We start from the raw sequence: 20,371 nt of genomic DNA, 5'->3' as shown, positions 1-20,371 counted from the left end.
TTCCTTCCTTTTTATTTACATTTGCTGTCTCTTTATTGCCATTTTTCGGTTTATTTTGTCTAGAAACTTTCAGAATTATTCAAAGCTTTTAAGTTCCATATTTTCAAGTTAGCTATAAATTATAGTTCCTTAACATGATAAGTAGCAGACTTACGTGATCTATCATTTAAATATATTTTTCATGTCAATTTATAAATGATAATTACCACTTTAGGTGATACTAGTACTAAGGTTCGTATATAAATTACCATACAAGGCTAGAGTAAAAAAATCTTTCTCACTCTCTATCTTCTTCTTTAAGTTGTCAATTATTGTATTCGGCTATCCATCTAAATAAAGAAAAATAAATCATAAAGACCACCGCAGTTTTATTTTTTTATCCTATTAAACCCTTGAAGGTTGAATATCAAAGCTAACCACGAGGCTAATGTTACACCCCATCTTGGTGAATATCAAATATTGAAAATGGGACACATCCATGTGAGTAGCCTTAATAATGTAAACCATAATCACCAACTCATGCGTACGTAGGTGTAGAGCTCTTGATTTCGAGCTCCATACAAGAAGACGCGTACATGATGTAAATGTACGTATGAAAATACGCGTAGGTGTAGGTGGTGACAAATTCCAATTTGGAAACGTATATATATATATAGTAGACGACGAGTAGTAGTTTGTTGTTGTTATCCCCACCAAGGTCCAACTAAGCATCCCACGGTTGACTCAATCCTCCTCCTACCATAGTACACACGTGGAGTACACCTGACGATCTCTTTACTTTTCAATGCTCGGCCAAGTTTAAGTTGTACAAGTAAAAGACAAAATCTACTTATACGTTTGATTAATGGTTAGTTGATGTACTATCAATGTTTATCATTGACATGATAAAATTTATATGATCAAAATAATGATATTACACATATCACTTGTCTAAAAGTGATGATGTGTCATATATAACGTTTTCGTAGCGATAATGTATTATTGTCCTGTGTTTAAAGTAGTAACATAAAATATATCACGTCTGGGAATGAATTCATGATTTTGATATCAATTTTAAGATTAAATTAAAGATAAGAAGATTAAGGTTTAACTTTTATAATTTTAACGTTGTCAAGACCTAAAATGTATTTAAACAATAAAACATACATTAACTAATAATTACTATTTACCATGTCTCCACTGCAAAGTAAGTATTTATTGTGCAGACATTTGGTTTAATGACGGCTTAATGTTGTTATTTTTTGGGTGAGTAAATAATATTCGTTGACTCTCAAATTAATAAATAGGAAAGTAGAAAAGATTAATCAAGTGAATTATTTAAAAGAGATCTATTAATTGATCTAATGATTTAATATGTTCATGTTATTTTATTGTGCGTGGATTCGAATTCTGATATTTATCTTAAAAATCGAATCCAACTCTATTTAACAAAAAAATTAATTATCTAAAGGTAGGATTGTTCATTAACGCACAAATCAGGTGATCTTAATGGTAAAATAATTGTTTTTTATTCCTTGAAGCCTTTGGTTCGAGCACCATGAATGCCAAAAGTATGAGCATTCAATATTAAATGGTTGAGAGTTGTCTTTGAACATATATTACATTGTACTTCTCTCATATTAATAAAAAAAGTTGTTAATATATATATATATATATATATATCAAATTATACTATTTAAAAATCACATGAAAAATATAAAACTTCGAAGTAATTAAAAATATAATCAATTTTAACATAAAAATAAATAATTTAAAATATTATTGTGAAATAATTTTAAAAAAATGAATTTATAATATTAGATTAAAATAATTTGAGAATCAAAAATAAAAAAATTAATTTAAAATAAAAGATACGAAATTATATCTTTAGGTATACATGAAGTCGAGTATTGTATATTGTGACCGAACTCGTAAATCCGTAAAAATCAGATTGAATATCTAATCTAAAAAATATTAGAAAATACTCAATTATTTTTATTTTAAACACTCTACTTAAAGATGAATCATTAATTATGGAATAATAATACCATGCTTATAATTACGACTTTAATCTTAGTTAATTATTTTACCAAAGACGTTTGATTGTTCCTCATAATTACTATTAATATTGTTTTTCCATTTTAAACATATTTTAATATTTTATAATTACAACATGTTAAGGAGAAAATAATAATAAACGTTTGGTGACCAAAGTTAAAGTGATATAATGTATTGTTTTATAAACATAAACTATCATTTTTTGTATGTTTTAGTATCTAAATTTTTAATATTTTCAAAATTATACCTAATGTTTAGTTTTTTTTATTTCATTTTAGTACCTAGTCATTAAAAACTTAACGGGTGATTTGCACGCAACACTTTTTTTTATTGGTAAATTGCATCATTCATCACTCAACTATCTTCACACTCATATTTTGACCATTAAAATTTAATTTTTTAACAAGGAAACTATACCAAATCCAAACCAAAAACAAGAAATCTACACCAAACACCGCCATTTAGAAAAACCACAGGTCCAACAGAAACTTTCGAACAATCCTTCATCTTCAATCGGACAACATCCTTAATCAAAGGAAAATACCATCAACGTGTCGAGGCTTAGTTCCATGCAGCCTTCCATTTCTTTCCTGCCAAACATAATAAAGATAACTACACCAAGCTAGTCGAATAATTGTAGGCCGCAAAGACGTACCCCTCCCATGATCCATCCAACCATTCATAGGCATATTAACAAGATAAATTTGCCGAATTCACACCAAATTTGACTACAAAACTACAATTAGTAAAGAGATGATCTCTGGATTCATTCTCATAACCATAAATACAAAAAGTAGGACCGATTCGAAACCCCCAAGATAACATACGAACCTTTATCGACATACGGTCTAGCAAAACAAGCCAAGATATAAACGAGTGGGGTATGGAGAACCCAAAAAAAAAACAATTGTAAACCAATGGACCTTAACCCTCTTCGACCTAAGTACTTGTCATACCTTGCTTTAAATTCTCTATCAAGACTTCCAACAAGAGCATAATCATCCCTTATCTTAAGAATCTTCTTCCATGCCTAACTATGACTACTCTTAATAGGAACTTGCCAAAGGGAATTACCTTTCAACCCAAGCTCTATTCCAACTCATAATATATTTCAGCCCAAACCCCCTTCACACTTAGGATAGCAAATATTCTCCCAGCTAACTCGAGCACCCCTAGCTGAGCCGTCCGAACCGTTCCATAGGAAAACATTACATAACCCTTCAACTTCATAACTTTAGAAGGGAAAAAAAATTATAGCTTGAATAAGATGCAACCTCCATGCAAAAGATAAGTACTTCGAAGGCCAACTAAGAATTTCCCCCGCAATTCTATCAATCAACCCGTTACAATCCAAGTGGGAAATTCCTCAAAACACGAGGAACCCCAAGTATCTAACAATATATTTTTATTAAGTTACATGAATATAAACATGATGAATCAAATGGGGTGAGTGAGGGAGTTGTGTATAAAAATTTTAATTAAATTCTCATATATTTAAAATTTTATATTTTTTATTAATAATATATTTTTATCCATTTAAATTTTTATAAGTTGGTTTATTTTAAAATTTTATAAATATACTTTTAAACATAAAATCTTGTATTTATCTGTGAATACAAATTAAAGGTTAAAAGATATTGGGAGGAAGATTCCCACCATCCCCCATCACATCTTGTTTTGTTTCTAAGAAACAGTTTAAATTGTAAGCAAGTGTACGGGGGAAGGAATGAAGAAGATAAGTTATTTCTTGTTCACCTTCTGATTTAATGCTTCGACCGACAATGGCTATAAATAATACTATAATTTATTTCTTCGACTTGAACCTGTGACAAGTGTAAGATCGGTTGTCGGTTGTTCACCAAATTTTAATTTTCACCAAATTTTAATTTTGTAAACTAAACTAGCCAGCCTCTGTACAATTTTTTTTAAAATTATACTTAGTATTTTATTTTAATACTTTATTGTTAAAAAATAAGTAAAACTATTGATATGTTAATTTTTTATTCTTTAATGATAATATGACATTATCTTATAGTGAAATGTTTACGTCATCGTTAAATTTTTAATAGAGGGACAAAATTAAAATATTAGATATGATTTTGAGAAAAAATAGTTGAATGACCAAATGAAACCACAAGAGTATATGAATGACTAGGGATGGGCATGAGACCTGAACCCGATGAGTTTTACTTTTTTTTTAAAAATCGGGTTCGGGTTTAGGATGAAAAATATCCGACCCGAAAAAATATAATTTTACCTTATATATTTAAAATAATTACAATAATACCCCTATATATATTATTTTTCAATTGTATGACTATTTTTATTGAATACAAATAATATTTTTATTAGTTCAAGTAAGGTCGGGTCAGGTTCAGATTTTATTTCAAAAATTCGGATTTGGTTCGAATCGGGTCGGATAAAAAATATAAAATTTTCGAGTCTGGTCGAATTGGCCGAAACCTGACCTATGCCCATCCCAATAAATGATTAAGTACTTAGTTTAGCCTAAAAATATTATTCTATAAACATTTCCCACACACACGTGTGTGTATCTACATTATATACATAGCAAGTTTTACGTATGAAGGAAAACAAAATGTTTCTTTAATTGTGTTAGTAAATATTGCTTCAATCTAATTCCATGCAAATGGCGTTAACAAAGAACTAGATGGATATCCATTCCAAATCGGAATCCCAGTCGCAACTCCGAAATCTTTTCGTCCATCGACGGGGATTCCAATCGGAGACGCTGCAGCCCGGGAAGAACAAGCTTGTAAAGGCTCTTTTACCCTAACGGAAACGTTAACGATTCCGTTCTTCAGCCCCTTTGGATCCCTCAACCGATAACTCAGGAATTGTAAACAAGTCTCAGGATAAAACCCTCCGATGAAATCCGTCACCGGTATTCTTGCAACTCCGACCGTTTTATCTCCACCGCCGGAAGCCATGCATTTGACTTGGAGGGTGACGAAGCGTGTGTGCAGGGGCATGTCCATCACTAGTTTATCGTTCCACGAAGGAAAGCTCCCTCCATCTGCATCGATCTTCGTCGACTTGTAGTTACAAGTGTCGGTCCATACGACGACGAAAGCGTTCTTTTTAACCGGTTTGTTGTTGATTCTCAGATCTTCTGCTGACAAAATCGTGATCTCCAAGGTGCGAGATTTGATCTCCATAGAACAACAATTAAATAAAGAATTACAGAAGAAGAAGAAGCCGAAGTTTTTTACGGAGAATGAAACGAGGATTTAGGGTTTTGATTTGAAAGAAGACTGTTGATGAGAATAAAGGATTGATGAGGAAATGCTTTATATAGGAGGTGGTTGGTGGAAGAAGACGAGAAAGGCGGCGGAAAGAGAGAGGTTGTTTCCTTGTTGACCGTAGACTTCACAATTTCATAGTACGAATTAAAAGGGTTGAATATTAAGCGCGACTTTTGGCAAATCACAACGAAAGAACCTGCATACTTACAAGGAAGCATGCATGGAGCCCATATTGATCTGTTAGTTTTTTAAAAATTTAAATTCTTATATATTCTATAATATATTTTTACTTTTTCAAATTTATATGTTTTTTTAATTAAATTAAGATGATTACAATTATTTTATAATAAACATTCAATAATCTTACTGTAGTTTTTACTCATTACTACTTGAATATGTGATTTTTAATTTTAACAACGATTTCTTTAATTGAAGTAAGTTGATTTGTATCTATATATTCACTATTGTATAAAATATTATAAATTCATTATTTATAAATGAATTTTAGGCTATGGCAACGGGGCGGGTTTTGCTCCCCCGTCCCCGTTTCCCATCGGGTTTTTTATCAGGACGTCCCGTCGGGGATTTTTTTATCCCGACCTTGAACCCGACCCGAGAACCCAAACCCGAACCCGACCCAATCCCGAGAAAAAACCGTTTTCATAAAATATTATATATATATAATTAATATAAAATATATAAAATATTATATATATAATTAATATAAAAAATATAAAATATTATATATATATATATATAATCGGAGCGGGACAGGATACCTTACCCCGAACCCGAACCCAAATTTTTTTTCAAAATTTACCACGATATCTGACCCAATATGATATTATTAAAACCCGACCTGATCCGAACTTAATCGGGTTCGGGTTTGACTGCCATTCCTACATCCATGTATAAAGAAATTATGGATCAATTAAAATAAGCCGAATGAAGGGGCCGGGAAAGAACTCCACAAATCTCTTAATGACTAGGGATGGCAACGGGCCGGGTTCGGGCCGGGTATTGGTCCCCCCGTCCCCGTCCCCGTTTAAAAAACCGGTACCCGTCCCCGTTTAAAAAATCGCGGGGATTTAAACGGGGATCCCCGTCGGGTAATCGGGGAAAACCACGGGGAAACGGGTATCCCCGTTTAGCATAAACGGTTATTTAAACGGGTATTGGGCCGGGTATTGGGTCGGGTATTGGGCCGAGAATCGGGTCGGGTATATATATATATATATATATATTTAAATTAAATATATAAATATATATTTTTTATTTAAATTAAATTTATTAATATTATATATATATATATAAATAATTATTTTTAATATTTATCGGGTCGAGTATCGGGGCGGGTAATCGGGGCGGGTAATCGGGTAATCGGGGCGGGGATTACCAAACCCGTCCCCGTCCCCGTCCCCGTTTAAAATAAATGGGTTTTCCCCGTCCCCGTCCCCGTCCCCGTTTATCATCCCCGAACCCGACCCGTTTAATTCGGTTTTCGGTTTTCCCCATCGGGTTCGGGTTTTTTTGCCATCCCTATTAATGACGATCACTTGCATAAATCAGCAGGGCGTCGTCAGCAGCACTTTGTGATTAATATATATTTTGGATTGGCTGAAAGTAAATATGTTGGTTATTTATTGGTCAGTAAATTTTGATAATGTCTGCCTGCTGAGCGCAGACCGCCGGGTCAAAGCTGGTGATCGCCATTGAAATTTCATCGCACGTAATAAATAATTCAATAAATGTGGAAAATCATCGTCCTTTCGATTAATATATATGATCATGACATATCTTTCTTTTTTGAAAATAGATATTAAATTCACGTTCAAAAAAATAAAAAAAGAAGTGAATAATTTAAGGTTTAGTGGTCATCATCGACGATGGCCAATGACGATGAAGAAATGTTTTGGTTAAATTCAATAATCAAATTGATGTTTTATTTAAAATTTAGAGAAAAAATGATATTTTATTTAAACTTCAAAAAGTTAAATTAGTATTTTATCTAAAGTTTAACAATTAAATTTAAAAATTATCTTTTTACTAACATATGGCATAATAAGATTAACATAAATTAATAATAATTTTAACAATTATTGCCATGCAGGAGGAGAGCTCGGGTTTGATTAGTCAATCTCTGTTTAGGGACATGGAGGAGTTCACTGATTTTTTGGGAGTTGTTGGGCTTGTTGATCATGCTTTTGTTGGTCCTCTTTTTACCTGGACTAACCGTCAGGAGGGTAGTTTGCTTGCTAGGAAGCTTGATCGAGTGGTTTCTTCTGGTTCTTGGATGGCTTGTTTTCCTTGTGCTAGGGTGGAGTTCCTTGCTTATTCTCCTTCCAATCACTGTCACGTTTTCCTTGTGCTAGGGTAGAACTCCTTTAACTAGCAATCACTCTCTTCAGGGCTTGGATGATAAAAATCCTTCTTTCTCTTGCAAAAATAAAACCCAAAGCTTGAATCTTCAAAATGATGTTGCTGGGGGTTATTAGGACGAAAATAAAGTATGATAAAAGGCTTAAATTCTTATCTTGCTATGGAATTTGGAGAAAATGAAGGAAGAAGAAGTGAAGAAGAATAAATAAATTGAAGACAAATATAATGGGATATAAAACCCTCATCTTTGCAAAACGGGGAAAATGCACAATGAGTCTTTCCTTGTTTTTCTACAATTTAAAATCCCCTTTTTATGGCTAATTAGGCCCAAATTCAAACCCAATTAAGCTCAATGACTTTACTTATGACTTTCACGAGGTGCAATTATCTCTCCAGTAAACCCGAAACTACTAGTCCGAAATTTGGGGTGTTACAGCTCGTGCTTGAACTTGAAACATCCAGAGATAACAATCATCCCTTTAACTACTGAAGTAGCTTGGTTCGTGCAAAAACATAAATTCTTAAACATATTATCTTTCATCAGAGTATGTCTCAAGTATTGTAATGGGCATGTACTATCATAACCCTTTTGAAATATCGAGTCGTAAACTCTATTTTAGATTTATGTATTTTGGAGACTATTGTCGAGAGCTCCCCACATTTTGTAAACATATATACTTGGTATTTTATTATGTCCTGAATTTATGAATGCATCTAAATGATTTAAAAAAAAACGGTTAGCCACTTAGGTGATTCTGTGTAATATCATAATCCCCCAAATTTTAGGTTGGATCGAGTTAGGGTGTTACAAGGGACGTTCCATGTTTAAGGGATAAGATTGAAATTAGGTACACCGAAGAGACTTTCGAGAACGTATCAGAGACAATATTTAATGTTCACACTCGTACTCAAGATTATTTTTAAGATTTAAATAGTAAAAAAAGATATAGATGATTTAAGATCTAAAAAGTTGGTAGACTAACTAATTTGTCCCGAAACTCTAATGTTCTAATATTTGACTTTCAAAGTGCTTGACAATCTACTTCATCATCTTGTTATGAAAGAAATTAAAGTACTTATCCCTTCGTCTAAACCACTTGGGAGGAATAAATTAAATCCAAATTGTGTTGAAGATTTAGTTTACATCTATTACAATCTCTGTCTTTTATTAAATAATTCTAATCTCTATAAACTTTAATGAATATTTATGATCTTTTATTTTATATTTCTCATACCCTTATCGTAACCATACCTTATAATTTTAAAAATTACCATTTCTTGTTGCTGAACTCGGTGCAACATAGTATATAACAATAAAAATAATTTCGGTCAAAATATAAGCCATAAATTTAGCTTAATCTCATTCATACTAGAATATGCTAGCAAAATCATATTTAATTTTTGGTTTAAATATATCAAAGATATCTATATTATTCAAAATTTAAAATGTAATCCTCGAATTTCAATTTCATGACATTGACTCCCTTTATTTGAAAATATTAATCCCTTGACTAGTTTATGCTCAATTTTACCATTATGACAGTAAATGGATACCTATGAATACATGTGTTCTATCGTTTACCAATCTATGACATTATCACAATAAACAGGCCCAGATGCTGCAACACAGTTTTGCATTATTACCACGATAAACAGGTACCTGTAAATACTGTTGTTCTGTCTTTTACCAATCTATACCCAATTCTCTAGAAAGGAAGAGTCTGTCAATGTACAAAATGACGGGACCGGAAGCTGCAACATAGTTTTGCATTTGAACTCTCGCGGATGCCTCGTCTTCATTTAGTTTCTTCATTAGCTGTGCCTTTGAAGGGAGGGCATACATCCCAGCAGCTACTGCTTTCCTGATCGCCCAGCCATGGTGGGGTGCAAAGACCTGAGCATAGGCCTTGGAAGCTGGATCTTTCAAGGAATTACCCTCTGTAGCCAGAATTTGTTCAAATAGTACCCTGACCATGTCAAGACCACGTTTCACTCTCAAAAGGTTTCTTGTATGACTCCCGGCTTTCCTAACGCAATTCCCTTCTATATCCCTATCAAGCATTGCATTTAGTGTTGCGATCGACTTTGATGCCTCTGCAAGATCGCCAACCTTTGCAACATAATCCATTTCCGCAAACTTGAAGGCAATGCCTAAACAACCGAAGAGAGGAGAAACGAAAGAACATGCACGTGAAAAAGGGGCCACTTCAACATCAGCCGTTTGCGAGTTTACCGTGGCAGCAAGTTCCCTGAAGGCATCAGCCATTTTTCTCAGCGTCTTATCGCTATCCACATTTGCCATTTCTGATCTGTCTCTGATCCTTCATATTTCAAAATATTTTAATCTTATAATCACTTTAAAAAACACCAATGAAATCTAACATGTTTGGAAGAGAGACAACATAGTAACATTAACAAACCCTATATTCCAAGTCTAAATTAACACAAATCGATCATCTTCTTACTCTCAATCCTTCACATTCCTTTTCAATAATCTTACCAGGTCCTAAAGTGCTGCACTACGACTTTTCAAATCACAATTTCATGCGCTTTTCATTTTACAGTTTATTCTCTCCCAAAACAACAAAATGCCAAAATAAGAGTTTGAGCAACACGATGTACAACGTGAAAAAAATGAAGTCAAACAACAATCAGATCTACCACACGAAATTTCTCAAGGATTTTAATTAGGCAACTCAAAAAGTGAAATAAGAGAGGAAAGCAGTTAAATTAAAAGATTATATAACCCTAAATTCCCTTCCCTATCACATATTTTCACGGAAAACTAATCAAAGAGATATGAAAACGTAACATTAAAAAGAATAAAACAAAAAAAAATATGTTGATCAGAGTACGAATCTACCTTCTAAAGCTTCGATTACTTGATTTTGGGAAAGCCGAAACCCTAGTCAGAGCCTCTGCTATATTTTTGCAAACGGGACCAAAATGAAAAAGCTCGCGAGAATGAGCGTAATGACTCTGGTGTATTCTCAAGTCCTTCACGTTTGGGATATTTGTGGAAGTGGCAATCGTAGATTCTATAGAATAAATGGTTTAATTACTAGTTCGGTCCTACTTCTATTCCAAATATCATTTTAAACTACTTAATTGAATAAAATTCTCAACTAAATATATTTTTATTGAAAAATAAAATACACGTTTTAAAATATAATTCAAATTCATTTTCAAAAAATGAAAAAAAACCTTTACAATGAAAGAAATAATTTTGAAAATATATCTTTATACAACGAGTCAAAACGTTGATACGCATATAAATATTTATTAATATTTTTAATTTTACAGATCACGATGAATAAACAATCAAAAAATAATAAAAAATATATACATATTTATGTGAAAATTCTATAAAAAATCACAACTAGAGAAAATTACACTAAAATAAGTGATAAAATATAAAAAAAAAATTATACTAGATTATATCAAATATTGAACCCTAAATATATACTAATTTGTATGAAAATAGTACCTAACATGATAACCTTAGTACACATCCTTTTTTTTTTTCTTTCAATTTATTATTTCAGTAAGCGAAATGTGTTATAAACTTTTCAAATCAAATTAAATAAATTCAAATCGTGAATTATAATATATATGATAAAGAAGTCTGTGGATCCATATGTACTAAAATAAATAATAAAAAATTTAAGTTAAAAAGGATAGGAACTTTCATTGAGATAAGAGTTTGCTGTCAAGGAATCACTTTTTTATTATTATTTTAAAGTTTAATTACATGCTCTATCTTGTATATTGTATAATATAAAATACAGGCATTTCTGGAATGGACTTGAAAGTTGAATCATAATTTTATAGGGGCTACTTTGTAATATTGATTAATTACATCAACGATGTTTCATTTAAAATCTTAATAATTGTGCAACTGGTGTTTGCACATCAACATAAAATATCAAATTTCCAACAGTGAAACTAGAACTACGTACTACATGGGAAGAAGGCTAAATCATCATGTTTAACGACCCACATTCATGCTTGAATAAGTTACTGAAGGTTCCTCGGAGCCAGAGGTGACCGATGGTAATGATACATGATACATGGGAACCGGCATCTTCACCGGAAGATTAGGCAACGGTGACTCCAAATAAAGAACTTGAATCGCTCGCCTCATCGATGGCCTCGAATTACAATCGGGATGAGCACACCACAGCCCCACAATCATCAAACACAGCACTTGTTTTTCATCAAAGTCCTTGTCCAACTTGCCGTCGACTGCCGAAATCAGCTCTCTTTTCGCATAAAGACCCCAAATCCACTCGACCAATCCAATGTCGGATTTTGTTCTGGGATCAACGACTTTCCTTCCGGTTGCGATTTCTAAAAGACCACTCCAAAGCTATAGACATCTGACTCCTTACTGGCCCTACCTGTGCTTATGTACTCTGGAGCCAAGTAGCCAAAAGTTCCAGCCAATCCAGTTGTTTTAGGACTTATCTCATGGTCCATGAGTTTAGCCAACCCGAAGTCACCGAGTTTGAAATTGAAACTGGAACCAAGCATTACATTGCTCGATTTTACATCTCGATGCACCACACACTGCTCCCATTCCTCGTGAAGATAGAGAAGAGCCGATGCCAATCCGAGCGATATTCGGTATCGTACGGGCCAAGTAAGCGGACTTCTTCTACCAAAAAGGTGGGAATCAAGGCTACAATTCGGCATGAATTCATAGACAAGTATGAAATTGTTTCTGTCATGGCACCAACCAATTAGTTGCACCAGATTCTTATGTCTCAACTGGCTAATGACCTTCACTTCAGTTACATACTCCTTTTCCCCCTGTCTGGATCCACTCGAAATCCTTTTAACAACAACCGGCATATCTAAATCATTCAGGTAACCTCTATACACTGAACCGAATCCTCCTTCGCCCAACTTACGGTGTTCGGAGAAGTTATCGGTAGCCGAGGAGAGATCCGTAAAAGAAAACCTTCTTGGTCCAGCTCCTCGTTCGAGATCATCATTCATTGATGTCAAGTTTGTTGTCACTGGTGTACTCTTTGTCACATGCTTCTTCCTCCACCATATTATAAACACTACAATCGTCCCGAATATCATAAGAACACCGACCGGAACTACGACACCAATAACTATTCCAACATTTCTCACGCCGCCGGCTCTTGCTTTCTCTTCGACGGTTAAACTCGAATTGAATTCCCAAGATTGGAGTGTGTTCTGCTCTACATACTTACCAGTAGCAGCTGAAAAACCAACCATGATCCACTCAGGTAAAACCGTCATGAGATCAATCTGATGCGAAAGACTCTAAGTCTCTTTCGGATCATTCGACGTCTGATAGCTCCAAGACACGGTCAAGTCCTTGGTCGTAGCGTTGTAGTTAATGGTCACATCCGCCGTCTGACCATTACGAAAGCTAGCGTTCCACCTGGTTTAGTTCGCCGAAGAAATCGAGTTCACGTTGATCCCGACGTGACTACCGACACCGGGCGGATCCCATCTGGTTTCGTTGTTTTCGTACGTGTCGAACTCTACATGAACGATTTGGTTCCAAGGTGAATCGCTGGTTGTAGTGTTGAACAATCCCAGAAAGCCGCCACCTGAATTCGGGGGGATCTGAGAGCCAACAGGAGCAAGAAAGAAGGCAAGTCCATGGCCATAAGTTGGATCGAACATAGAAATGGAGAAGGAGAAGCGGGTGTTAAAGTCGGCAAGCCGTCGAGTTCTCGAGTCCCACAGTGGCACCTTGTCGACGTATGTCTCCCATCCGACTCGGTATAGATAATCGATGAGGTTGAACTCGATGGTTCCGACCGCAGGTCGTGCATCACCTTGGTAGGAAATGTTGTTTGTGTTTGAATCGAAGCGAGATATTTGGAAGTTCATTGAGTTGGCAAAGGGAAGAGCGGAAAGGAATGGTATCAGAATACACAATTTAAGCGAGTTGATGATCCCAGACGCCATGGATGAGAAGTATAAGGAGAGAGAGAGTGCAGCATGTATAAAACAAATTTCTACCTTTAGAATCCGCAAATGCATTGTTGAACACAAACTGCTGCAAGAACCGTTTGAAGACACACAATTGGTTAGTTTCCATTTGAAGATCAAGTCAACAAAATAGATTACTAAAAGAAAATTGATTTACGGGAAGACAGATAGACAATATGCATAGCTCATTGATAGTTATGTATAATAAAATCAAACCAAATGATAATGTCACTAAGTATTTTATTTTTAGAGAAACTACGATGAACATTAAATAATTATAAAATATTAAAAAATTATAAAAATATATTTAAATTATTAAAAAAATGTAAAAACTATAAAAATAAAACTTATATGAATATTTGTAAAATCATATAAAAAATCATTAAAAATCCTTTATATGTTTGTTCATTTGATTCAATTTAATAAAAAAATAAAAAATTAAATGATTTTTTAAAGAAGTTCTAGGATAAAAATGTCATTAAACATTTAATTAATAATATCCGCATACAATCGTCGAGTTTGCTTAATTATTAACCCAAAATTTAATGACACATGGTCCCGGCAGTATTCTCCCTTTTCCCTCTATATTTTCTATGCTACGTTGGGGGTGAAGTCAGAAAGAATTTTTGGGAGGCTCGAAATTAAAATATAATTTTGGTAGATTCAGGAACACATCAAGCTACAGCTTGTTAGAGGTGTTTAACTCGAGTAATTATATTTTTAGAGTGTGTATATGTTATCAATAATTAAAAAAATATAAATATATATTATTTTATAATCACTTTATAAAAATTTAATTTCAAACTGTTAAACATATATTTTGATATAACAAATAAGAGTAAAATATTTTTGAACTTAATTGAATTTGTTTAAATGATTCAAAAATAATTCAAAGTCTAAATTTATTTAAAAAATATATTTAAATGTTTTTTCAACTTAGTCGAACCTTCAAAAAATACTCGATCGTTTTTACGATTTAAAGTCAAGTTTCCAAGCATTTTGGTTCAAAGGATCGATCTCTTAGCAAAATGATTGATCTCTTTGACCAAAGAAACCATCTTTTCCTGGTAGGAGTTTTGCTTGGTTCATCCTCTTTTCTCTTCTCCACTCCCAGTTTTAACGATTCCAGTCTTTTCCTGCACAAACTAAATGTAAGATATACCAGGAGCAAACGTTTAAAAAAACTGCGAAAAAGTGCAGGGTTCCATTCACAACATGGAACCCCTTATTGTTTTCTAGATTAAAGGAAAAAAAGAAAGATGGGGAAAACAGAAGAATGAGTATGTGATTTATGGGATGGTGCTATTAGACAAACAGTGTCTGGCAAAGAAAATTCTTTGTAAATCGGAAACATTACTTGGTATCCGTAAGTCGACCGTGCAGGCTCCATCTTTGTTGAAATCCTTCAATGCCTTCCCTTCCACTTGCTAGAATCAAGCGCCTACAGGATAGATGTAACACATGCTTCAGTTCCAGTGATAATCAAATAGTTCTATATCACACTGCTATGGTTGACAATTAGGGGGGGGGGGGAAAGGATGATAATGAGAAAACGGCCAGTTAACTGGTAACAAAACTTGTATAACACCCAAGTCTTCCTTTTTCTTCAAGTATCTGTACCCAGCATTTAATTCAGGTATACTGTTGTCATTCACATATCCATATTTGACACTAGCTCTTAACGTAGGATGAAACGGTTTCTCACAGAGAACATGTTGTTTCCCGTCTTTCTCTTTTACTTTTAAGTTTATTTCCATCCAAGATGCTTCATAGCTAAGAGGGAAGAAACATTGGTGAGGTACTAATTTTGATATTTAATTTTCATAGAGAAGACATCAGAGAGGTTGATATTTGCGACTTCTGCTCAAAGTTTTATGGACATTGAGAAAGCTATTTACTTTTAGGATGAGTGCTAAAGAATCTTGATTCGAAACCAGCAAGTAATAATTTTTGGAAGGGCAATACTTTAGGATTATAAAGATTCATGGATTCTTGCACAAGACATAATGATATCCTAACCATTTACCTCTCCAATGATGTGACTTCTGATTCAAGCTTCCCCACTCTATCCTTTGCTTGATCGAAAGGCATTGACAAATCCTCAAGCCGTTGCCTTAGTTCCTTGTCCTAAAACTCAGATTTCCAAACAAACTTGAGGAAGCTAATTCTTTGTCCGGAATAACCATTAGAAATCTTACCCTCTTTTCAGCACATTGTCGATATAATGCAAGCTCATCTTGACAGAATGGCTCGATATCATTGATCTGCAGACCTACGGTATACCGCATAATTAAGAAAATAATCAATAATGTCACCAAAAGGAATGCAGATGTAACATCAGCCGATCATTATTATACAAAGTTAACCCTTTTACATGTGATTGTCAATGAAAAGTATGACTTACACATATAAATTTCGTTAGATCCCATCACATAACTCCACGCCTTCAAGCACATGAGATGCAATTTCTTGTGGGATGACAGGAGATGGTGGCCCATCATTAGATCATCGCCGACCAATATAGTTTCCTCCATTGTTTGTTGTGAATCAACTGAAAACCCGCAGCAGGTAAGAACAAAAGTCACTCATGAGCATTGGCCATTCATGGTTTTAAACAATAAATAGTATCAGCAGAAAGAAAAACTCATGTGTCTAGGCAAAGACATAAGCAATGTTTATATACCAGTTAACAATTATTAGGTACAATTTCAACTCGAAAACGAGAACTGTGTTCAGTCATGCTTCTACATATAACAAAGAAATGAAAAATCTTTCACGGTTCAATTAAATTTACAAGATAAAAAGCAATTTACTTTGAATTCAGAAAACATAAATCAAACAAAGTCTTTAATTACGGATGCAATAACAGACATGTAAACTAAGAAAAACCTTCACATACCATCCATGTCTGGTTCCAGTTAGGGTTCCACCCAGATAGAACTTGGATAGAGTTTTTGTTGAGATTCAGTTAAACCCTGTGAAGTAAAAAAAAAAAATAGAATCAACAGAGTTTCTGATCCCTTCTTGCTGGAGAAAAAACCAAGTAAAAATCGGGCCTTTAAGAGGTCTGTAAATCCCTTAAAAATTGGGCTTACTCCAGTTGTGGACTCAAAGATATTTCAAAGCCTATTTCTCTCGGGTAATCCAGTACTTGCACTTTTCGCTCTACTCCTCGCAATTACTATTCCTTTGATTTAAGCACTTTGGGTAAATGGCTTAAGAGATTCAATTGATCGGTAGTGTGAATTGAGGTAAAGATGGAAGGAGGGCATGGAACTGAGGATTTCAGGACGAAGGTGTGGAGCATGTCGTGAGTTCCGTACTGCCGCCCCAAGCACTGGCGTCGCAACACTGCCATTGCTATGTTCGGCGTTTTCCTCATCTGCACATAAAATTTTGTTACTTAATATGCATGGATATTAATTGCAGACATGGATGGTATACGTCTCTGCTTGTCGTCTTAATTCAAAATAATTGCAGCTATTATGTTTTCTGTTTCCAGATCCATTTAAGCTGCAAAAAACAAGCATTTATTCAAAATCAGATTTCATTAACAGATGCAATTCTTAAAACCCACACAGAATTTAAACAAACAGACAAACCAAAATCTGTTTAAAGACTATGATCACGAGTGAAAGATTTCTCTTCTAGTAGCTTAAAAAAAGGAAATTCAGAGATTTGGGCATTAATGGCTAACAGCCTAAATATCAACATAAACAACATGTATTAGATCTAACCCACCATTTTTTGCGACGATGAAATAAATTTTTAGTTCTGGGAAATCCTATCTCGAATTCATATCATTTTACAGACAGATTCTTAATGTTTCAGTGATCATATAATCATTGATTTTAACTTCCACTGGCAATGCAATATTTTCCACAATGTCAAAGTGGTTCAAGTTTTGGCCTTGTTTGTAAAAGGAGACCAAAACTTCGTATAAAAGCAGACATACATATTAACCCTTTGGTCTTTTAAGACGAGACTTACCCAGTAAAGCTTTTACGCCGACACTCACTCCTTTCAATCCCGAGTTAATGGATTCATCAATGGATGGCAAGGTAGAACCCCAAAAAAAGCCTGGTTTCTTCGTGGCCGTCCATGTTGGCGCCGGATACCACGCCCCTTCCAATGATAAAGTTTTAAGGTCGGCTATGAAACGCGCTTGCCTGGCTGCTGCTTCCGTTCTCCGTGAAGGTCCCGGTGGATCTGTTGATGCTGTTGCCGCGGTTATTCAAGTGCTCGAGGTAAATAAAACCCAATTTCTCTTTCTTTCCTTTTCTTTTTCCTGACAAACTACTGGTCATTTGGTAGGATCCATTTGAATTAAAAATAGTTATTTTTTTTGGGTAAAAGGATGATCTCAGCACTAATGCCGGCAGAGGTTCCAATTTGACTGAAGATGGTTATGTGGAATGTGATGCAAGTATTATGGAGGGTCAGTCTGGTGCATTTGGGGCTGTTGGAGCTGTGCCTGGTATTTGTTTTTTTTTTTTCTTCAAATTTTGTGTTTTCTGTTGAAGTTACTCGGTATCCATTTTGTTAAGTTTTAGACCAGGTGTTCCAAATGCTATTCAGATTGCTGCTTTGTTAGTAAAGGAACAACTGAAAGGGTCTCCTTTGGTGGGTCGAATACCTCCCATGTAATTAACAACTGCTTGCTCTTACTACTATTGAATTATTATAAGCTCATAGCATTCCTCTTTTGTAAAGTTTTCATTTTTATTGCTGTTGCTATTGTTTCCGACTATGGCCTTTTTTATGTTTCCCCAAGGTTCTTGGCCGGTGAAGGTTCTCGTCTATGGGCAAAATCTAAAGGCATTGCCTTGCCTGAATCTATGGTTGAGGCTAATCAGGTGTTTGGTTTTTCCTGCAATTTTGTATTCATTTTTCTTCTTAATAGTTCTTATTCAATGTATATTTTCCGATAGATCGATTGTTTCTTTAGTAAAATTTTCTTGTTACTACTTCAAAATAGTGGTTGGTGACACCGAAGGCAAAATCACAATTGAAGCATTACAAAGCAATGCTACTTTGTGCCGAGACTGAGATTGATGCTTCTTCTGAAGGAATCCTTGTAATGCACAGCACAATGCATCAACACAAGGTATTCAACGGTTCTTGGATATTAAAAACGATTCCTTTTTTCCATTTCCGAACGAATAATACCTTTTCATTGATTATATTTAATATCTTTACATGCTTATAGATTTGACCTCTTATTGCTCCTTGCATTTTCTTCCTGGAACACTATGTTCTTCTTGTTGAACCCATTTGTATATATTGAGATTTGCCCCACTTAAGTTCGGAATTATGTTTCATATTATAAGCTTTTACAATATTGTTTAACTGAAATTGTGCATCTGTAAGTCAGCCTCGAACGCTCAAACTTGTGATACCTTGGAGGAGAACAGTGGTGGTCAATCATGTATGTTCAGCCCATCAGAGGAGGACCATATCATGGTCACCGTTGGACTTATTTGTGTTGACACTGAAGGAAATATAGCATCAGGAGCCTCTAGCGGTGGTATCGCACTGAAGGTGATAATTACCTGTTGAATTTGCATTTCTGAATTTCATTCTTCTTGGAGGCTATATAATTAATGAGACATGTTCCCCACAAAATTATGGCAGGTCTCCAGTCGTGTGGGATTAGCAGCAATGTATGGTTCAAGCTGTTGGGCCTCATCGAAAGGACCCTTTGGGGCTCCTTTCATAGTTGGTTGTTGTGTTACCGGTGCCGGAGAACACCTAATGAAAGGATTCGCAGCTCAGGAGTGCTGTGTCTCATCATCACTGTAAGATTCTTTAACAAAGATACGTCCCCTTGCATGACAAAAGTTTCAGTTGTCTTAAAAAATGGACCTTGATAAGGTTACTTTAATGCTTAGTTCACAGGCAGGTCCTGCCTCTGCTTGCACGAAAGTTCTCCGTCCCATTGCTCACGATAGCGGTCACGCAGATACCGATAAAAGTGCTGGGATTTTACTTGTGCAAGTCGATGCTCGTATAAACGTGAGATCCCAATCAAACCGCAATATATATTTTTCTTATTACATATATCGATATAGTGTTTACATGTGGATTTATCGGTTTAGGTTCCAGGAAATCCTGCAAAACTGAAAGCCATAGAGATTGCTGCTGCTTACTCTTCCTTGTCATTTGGGATAGGATATTTCGGTAGTGCCATGGAATGGCCCATGGCATGATTCTTGCTACTTATTAGAGTTGAAATATTTATTAATCTCCATGTGTTTATATTTTTCATTTCTCAGGTTTCGATTCTTAGGAGAAGTAAACAGCAGAACAGATCTGGAATGGATCATTTTGAAGCTCGATTTGATCTTTCTACTGAAAATTTTCCTCGACTATTTTGTTTTTCTCAGGATAAATTGTGATATCAAATTTCTCCGGTTTTCTTCTTCTCATTGGGATTGTGTTTTATTATTTTCCAATGTACTATAAAAGAAAGTACCAATGCCATAAATGGTTTTCTTGCAAGTAGATTGCCGATTAATGGTTAATATCAATGAATAAAACAATTGTATCAGAGATCGAATCGATATAATCTTAGTGGCTTTCGTGCTATTTTTTTTTCTCAACGTGATCCCTCCAATTCAGAAAAAGAATTCAATGTGATCTTCTGTTCAACGTTTTCCGTAATTGATCAACGGCTTTGTTAATTCCTGTAGACGTGGATGCTTTCTCAA

At 34.7% G+C, this 20,371-nt stretch overlaps 3 protein-coding genes and 2 pseudogenes across 4 annotated transcripts; 1 reads left to right on the top strand and 4 right to left on the bottom strand.

The window, feature by feature from the left end:
* Positions 1–4,659: 4,659 nt before the first annotated feature.
* LOC120208443 (BON1-associated protein 2-like) lies at positions 4,660–5,268 on the bottom strand. The gene has a single exon (XM_039207719.1). It carries the CDS (start codon positions 5,214–5,216, stop codon positions 4,674–4,676), a length of 543 nt encoding a protein of 180 aa, XP_039063650.1. The 5' UTR covers positions 5,217–5,268; the 3' UTR covers positions 4,660–4,673.
* A 4,031-nt stretch (positions 5,269–9,299) lies between these two features.
* Positions 9,300–10,716, bottom strand: LOC120208442 (accelerated cell death 11-like). 2 transcript variants are annotated; one of them, XM_039207718.1, is made up of 2 exons: positions 10,546–10,716; positions 9,300–9,986 (listed from the first exon to the last, which is right to left on the bottom strand). In XM_039207718.1, the coding sequence occupies exon 2, from the start codon at positions 9,982–9,984 to the stop codon at positions 9,367–9,369; it is 618 nt and encodes a 205-aa protein (XP_039063649.1). In that variant the 5' UTR covers positions 9,985–9,986; positions 10,546–10,716; the 3' UTR covers positions 9,300–9,366. The 2 variants fall into 2 exon arrangements, with proteins under 2 accessions (XP_039063649.1, XP_039063648.1); XM_039207717.1 differs by having other exon boundaries at positions 9,300–10,003; positions 10,546–10,715.
* Positions 10,717–11,670: 954 nt separating this feature from the next.
* LOC120208500 lies at positions 11,671–13,637 on the bottom strand (annotated as a pseudogene).
* A 1,006-nt stretch (positions 13,638–14,643) lies between these two features.
* On the bottom strand, positions 14,644–16,635 carry LOC120208498. The gene is made up of 6 exons (XM_039207763.1): positions 16,561–16,635; positions 16,066–16,212; positions 15,860–15,933; positions 15,688–15,788; positions 15,019–15,102; positions 14,644–14,797 (listed from the first exon to the last, which is right to left on the bottom strand). The coding sequence occupies exons 1-6, from the start codon at positions 16,565–16,567 to the stop codon at positions 14,644–14,646; spliced, it is 567 nt and encodes a 188-aa protein (XP_039063694.1). The 5' UTR covers positions 16,568–16,635.
* A 1,045-nt stretch (positions 16,636–17,680) lies between these two features.
* On the top strand, positions 17,681–20,079 carry LOC120208358 (annotated as a pseudogene).
* Positions 20,080–20,371: the final 292 nt, after the last annotated feature.

This window comes from Hibiscus syriacus, unplaced genomic scaffold, assembly GCF_006381635.1.
Source record: "Hibiscus syriacus cultivar Baekdansim isolate YM2019G1 unplaced genomic scaffold, ASM638163v2 tig00016563_pilon, whole genome shotgun sequence".
Classification (NCBI taxonomy): domain Eukaryota; kingdom Viridiplantae; phylum Streptophyta; class Magnoliopsida; order Malvales; family Malvaceae; genus Hibiscus; species Hibiscus syriacus.
This window is presented reverse-complemented; position numbering and strand designations above follow the sequence as displayed.

Bases quoted from the DNA above. Each gene is read 5' to 3' on its own strand.
- LOC120208443 (XM_039207719.1), bottom strand. From the start codon at position 5,216: ATGGAGATCAAATCTCGCACCTTGGAGATCACGATTTTGTCAGCAGAA.
- LOC120208442 (XM_039207718.1), bottom strand. From the start codon at position 9,984: ATGGCAAATGTGGATAGCGATAAGACGCTGAGAAAAATGGCTGATGCC.
- LOC120208498 (XM_039207763.1), bottom strand. The intron at 15,934-16,065 runs GTAAGTCATACT...GGTATACCGTAG, and splicing joins ATCTAACGAAATTTATATGT to GTCTGCAGATCAATGATATC. The intron at 15,103-15,687 runs GTAAATGGTTAG...TCTATCCTGTAG, and splicing joins GAAGTCACATCATTGGAGAG to GCGCTTGATTCTAGCAAGTG.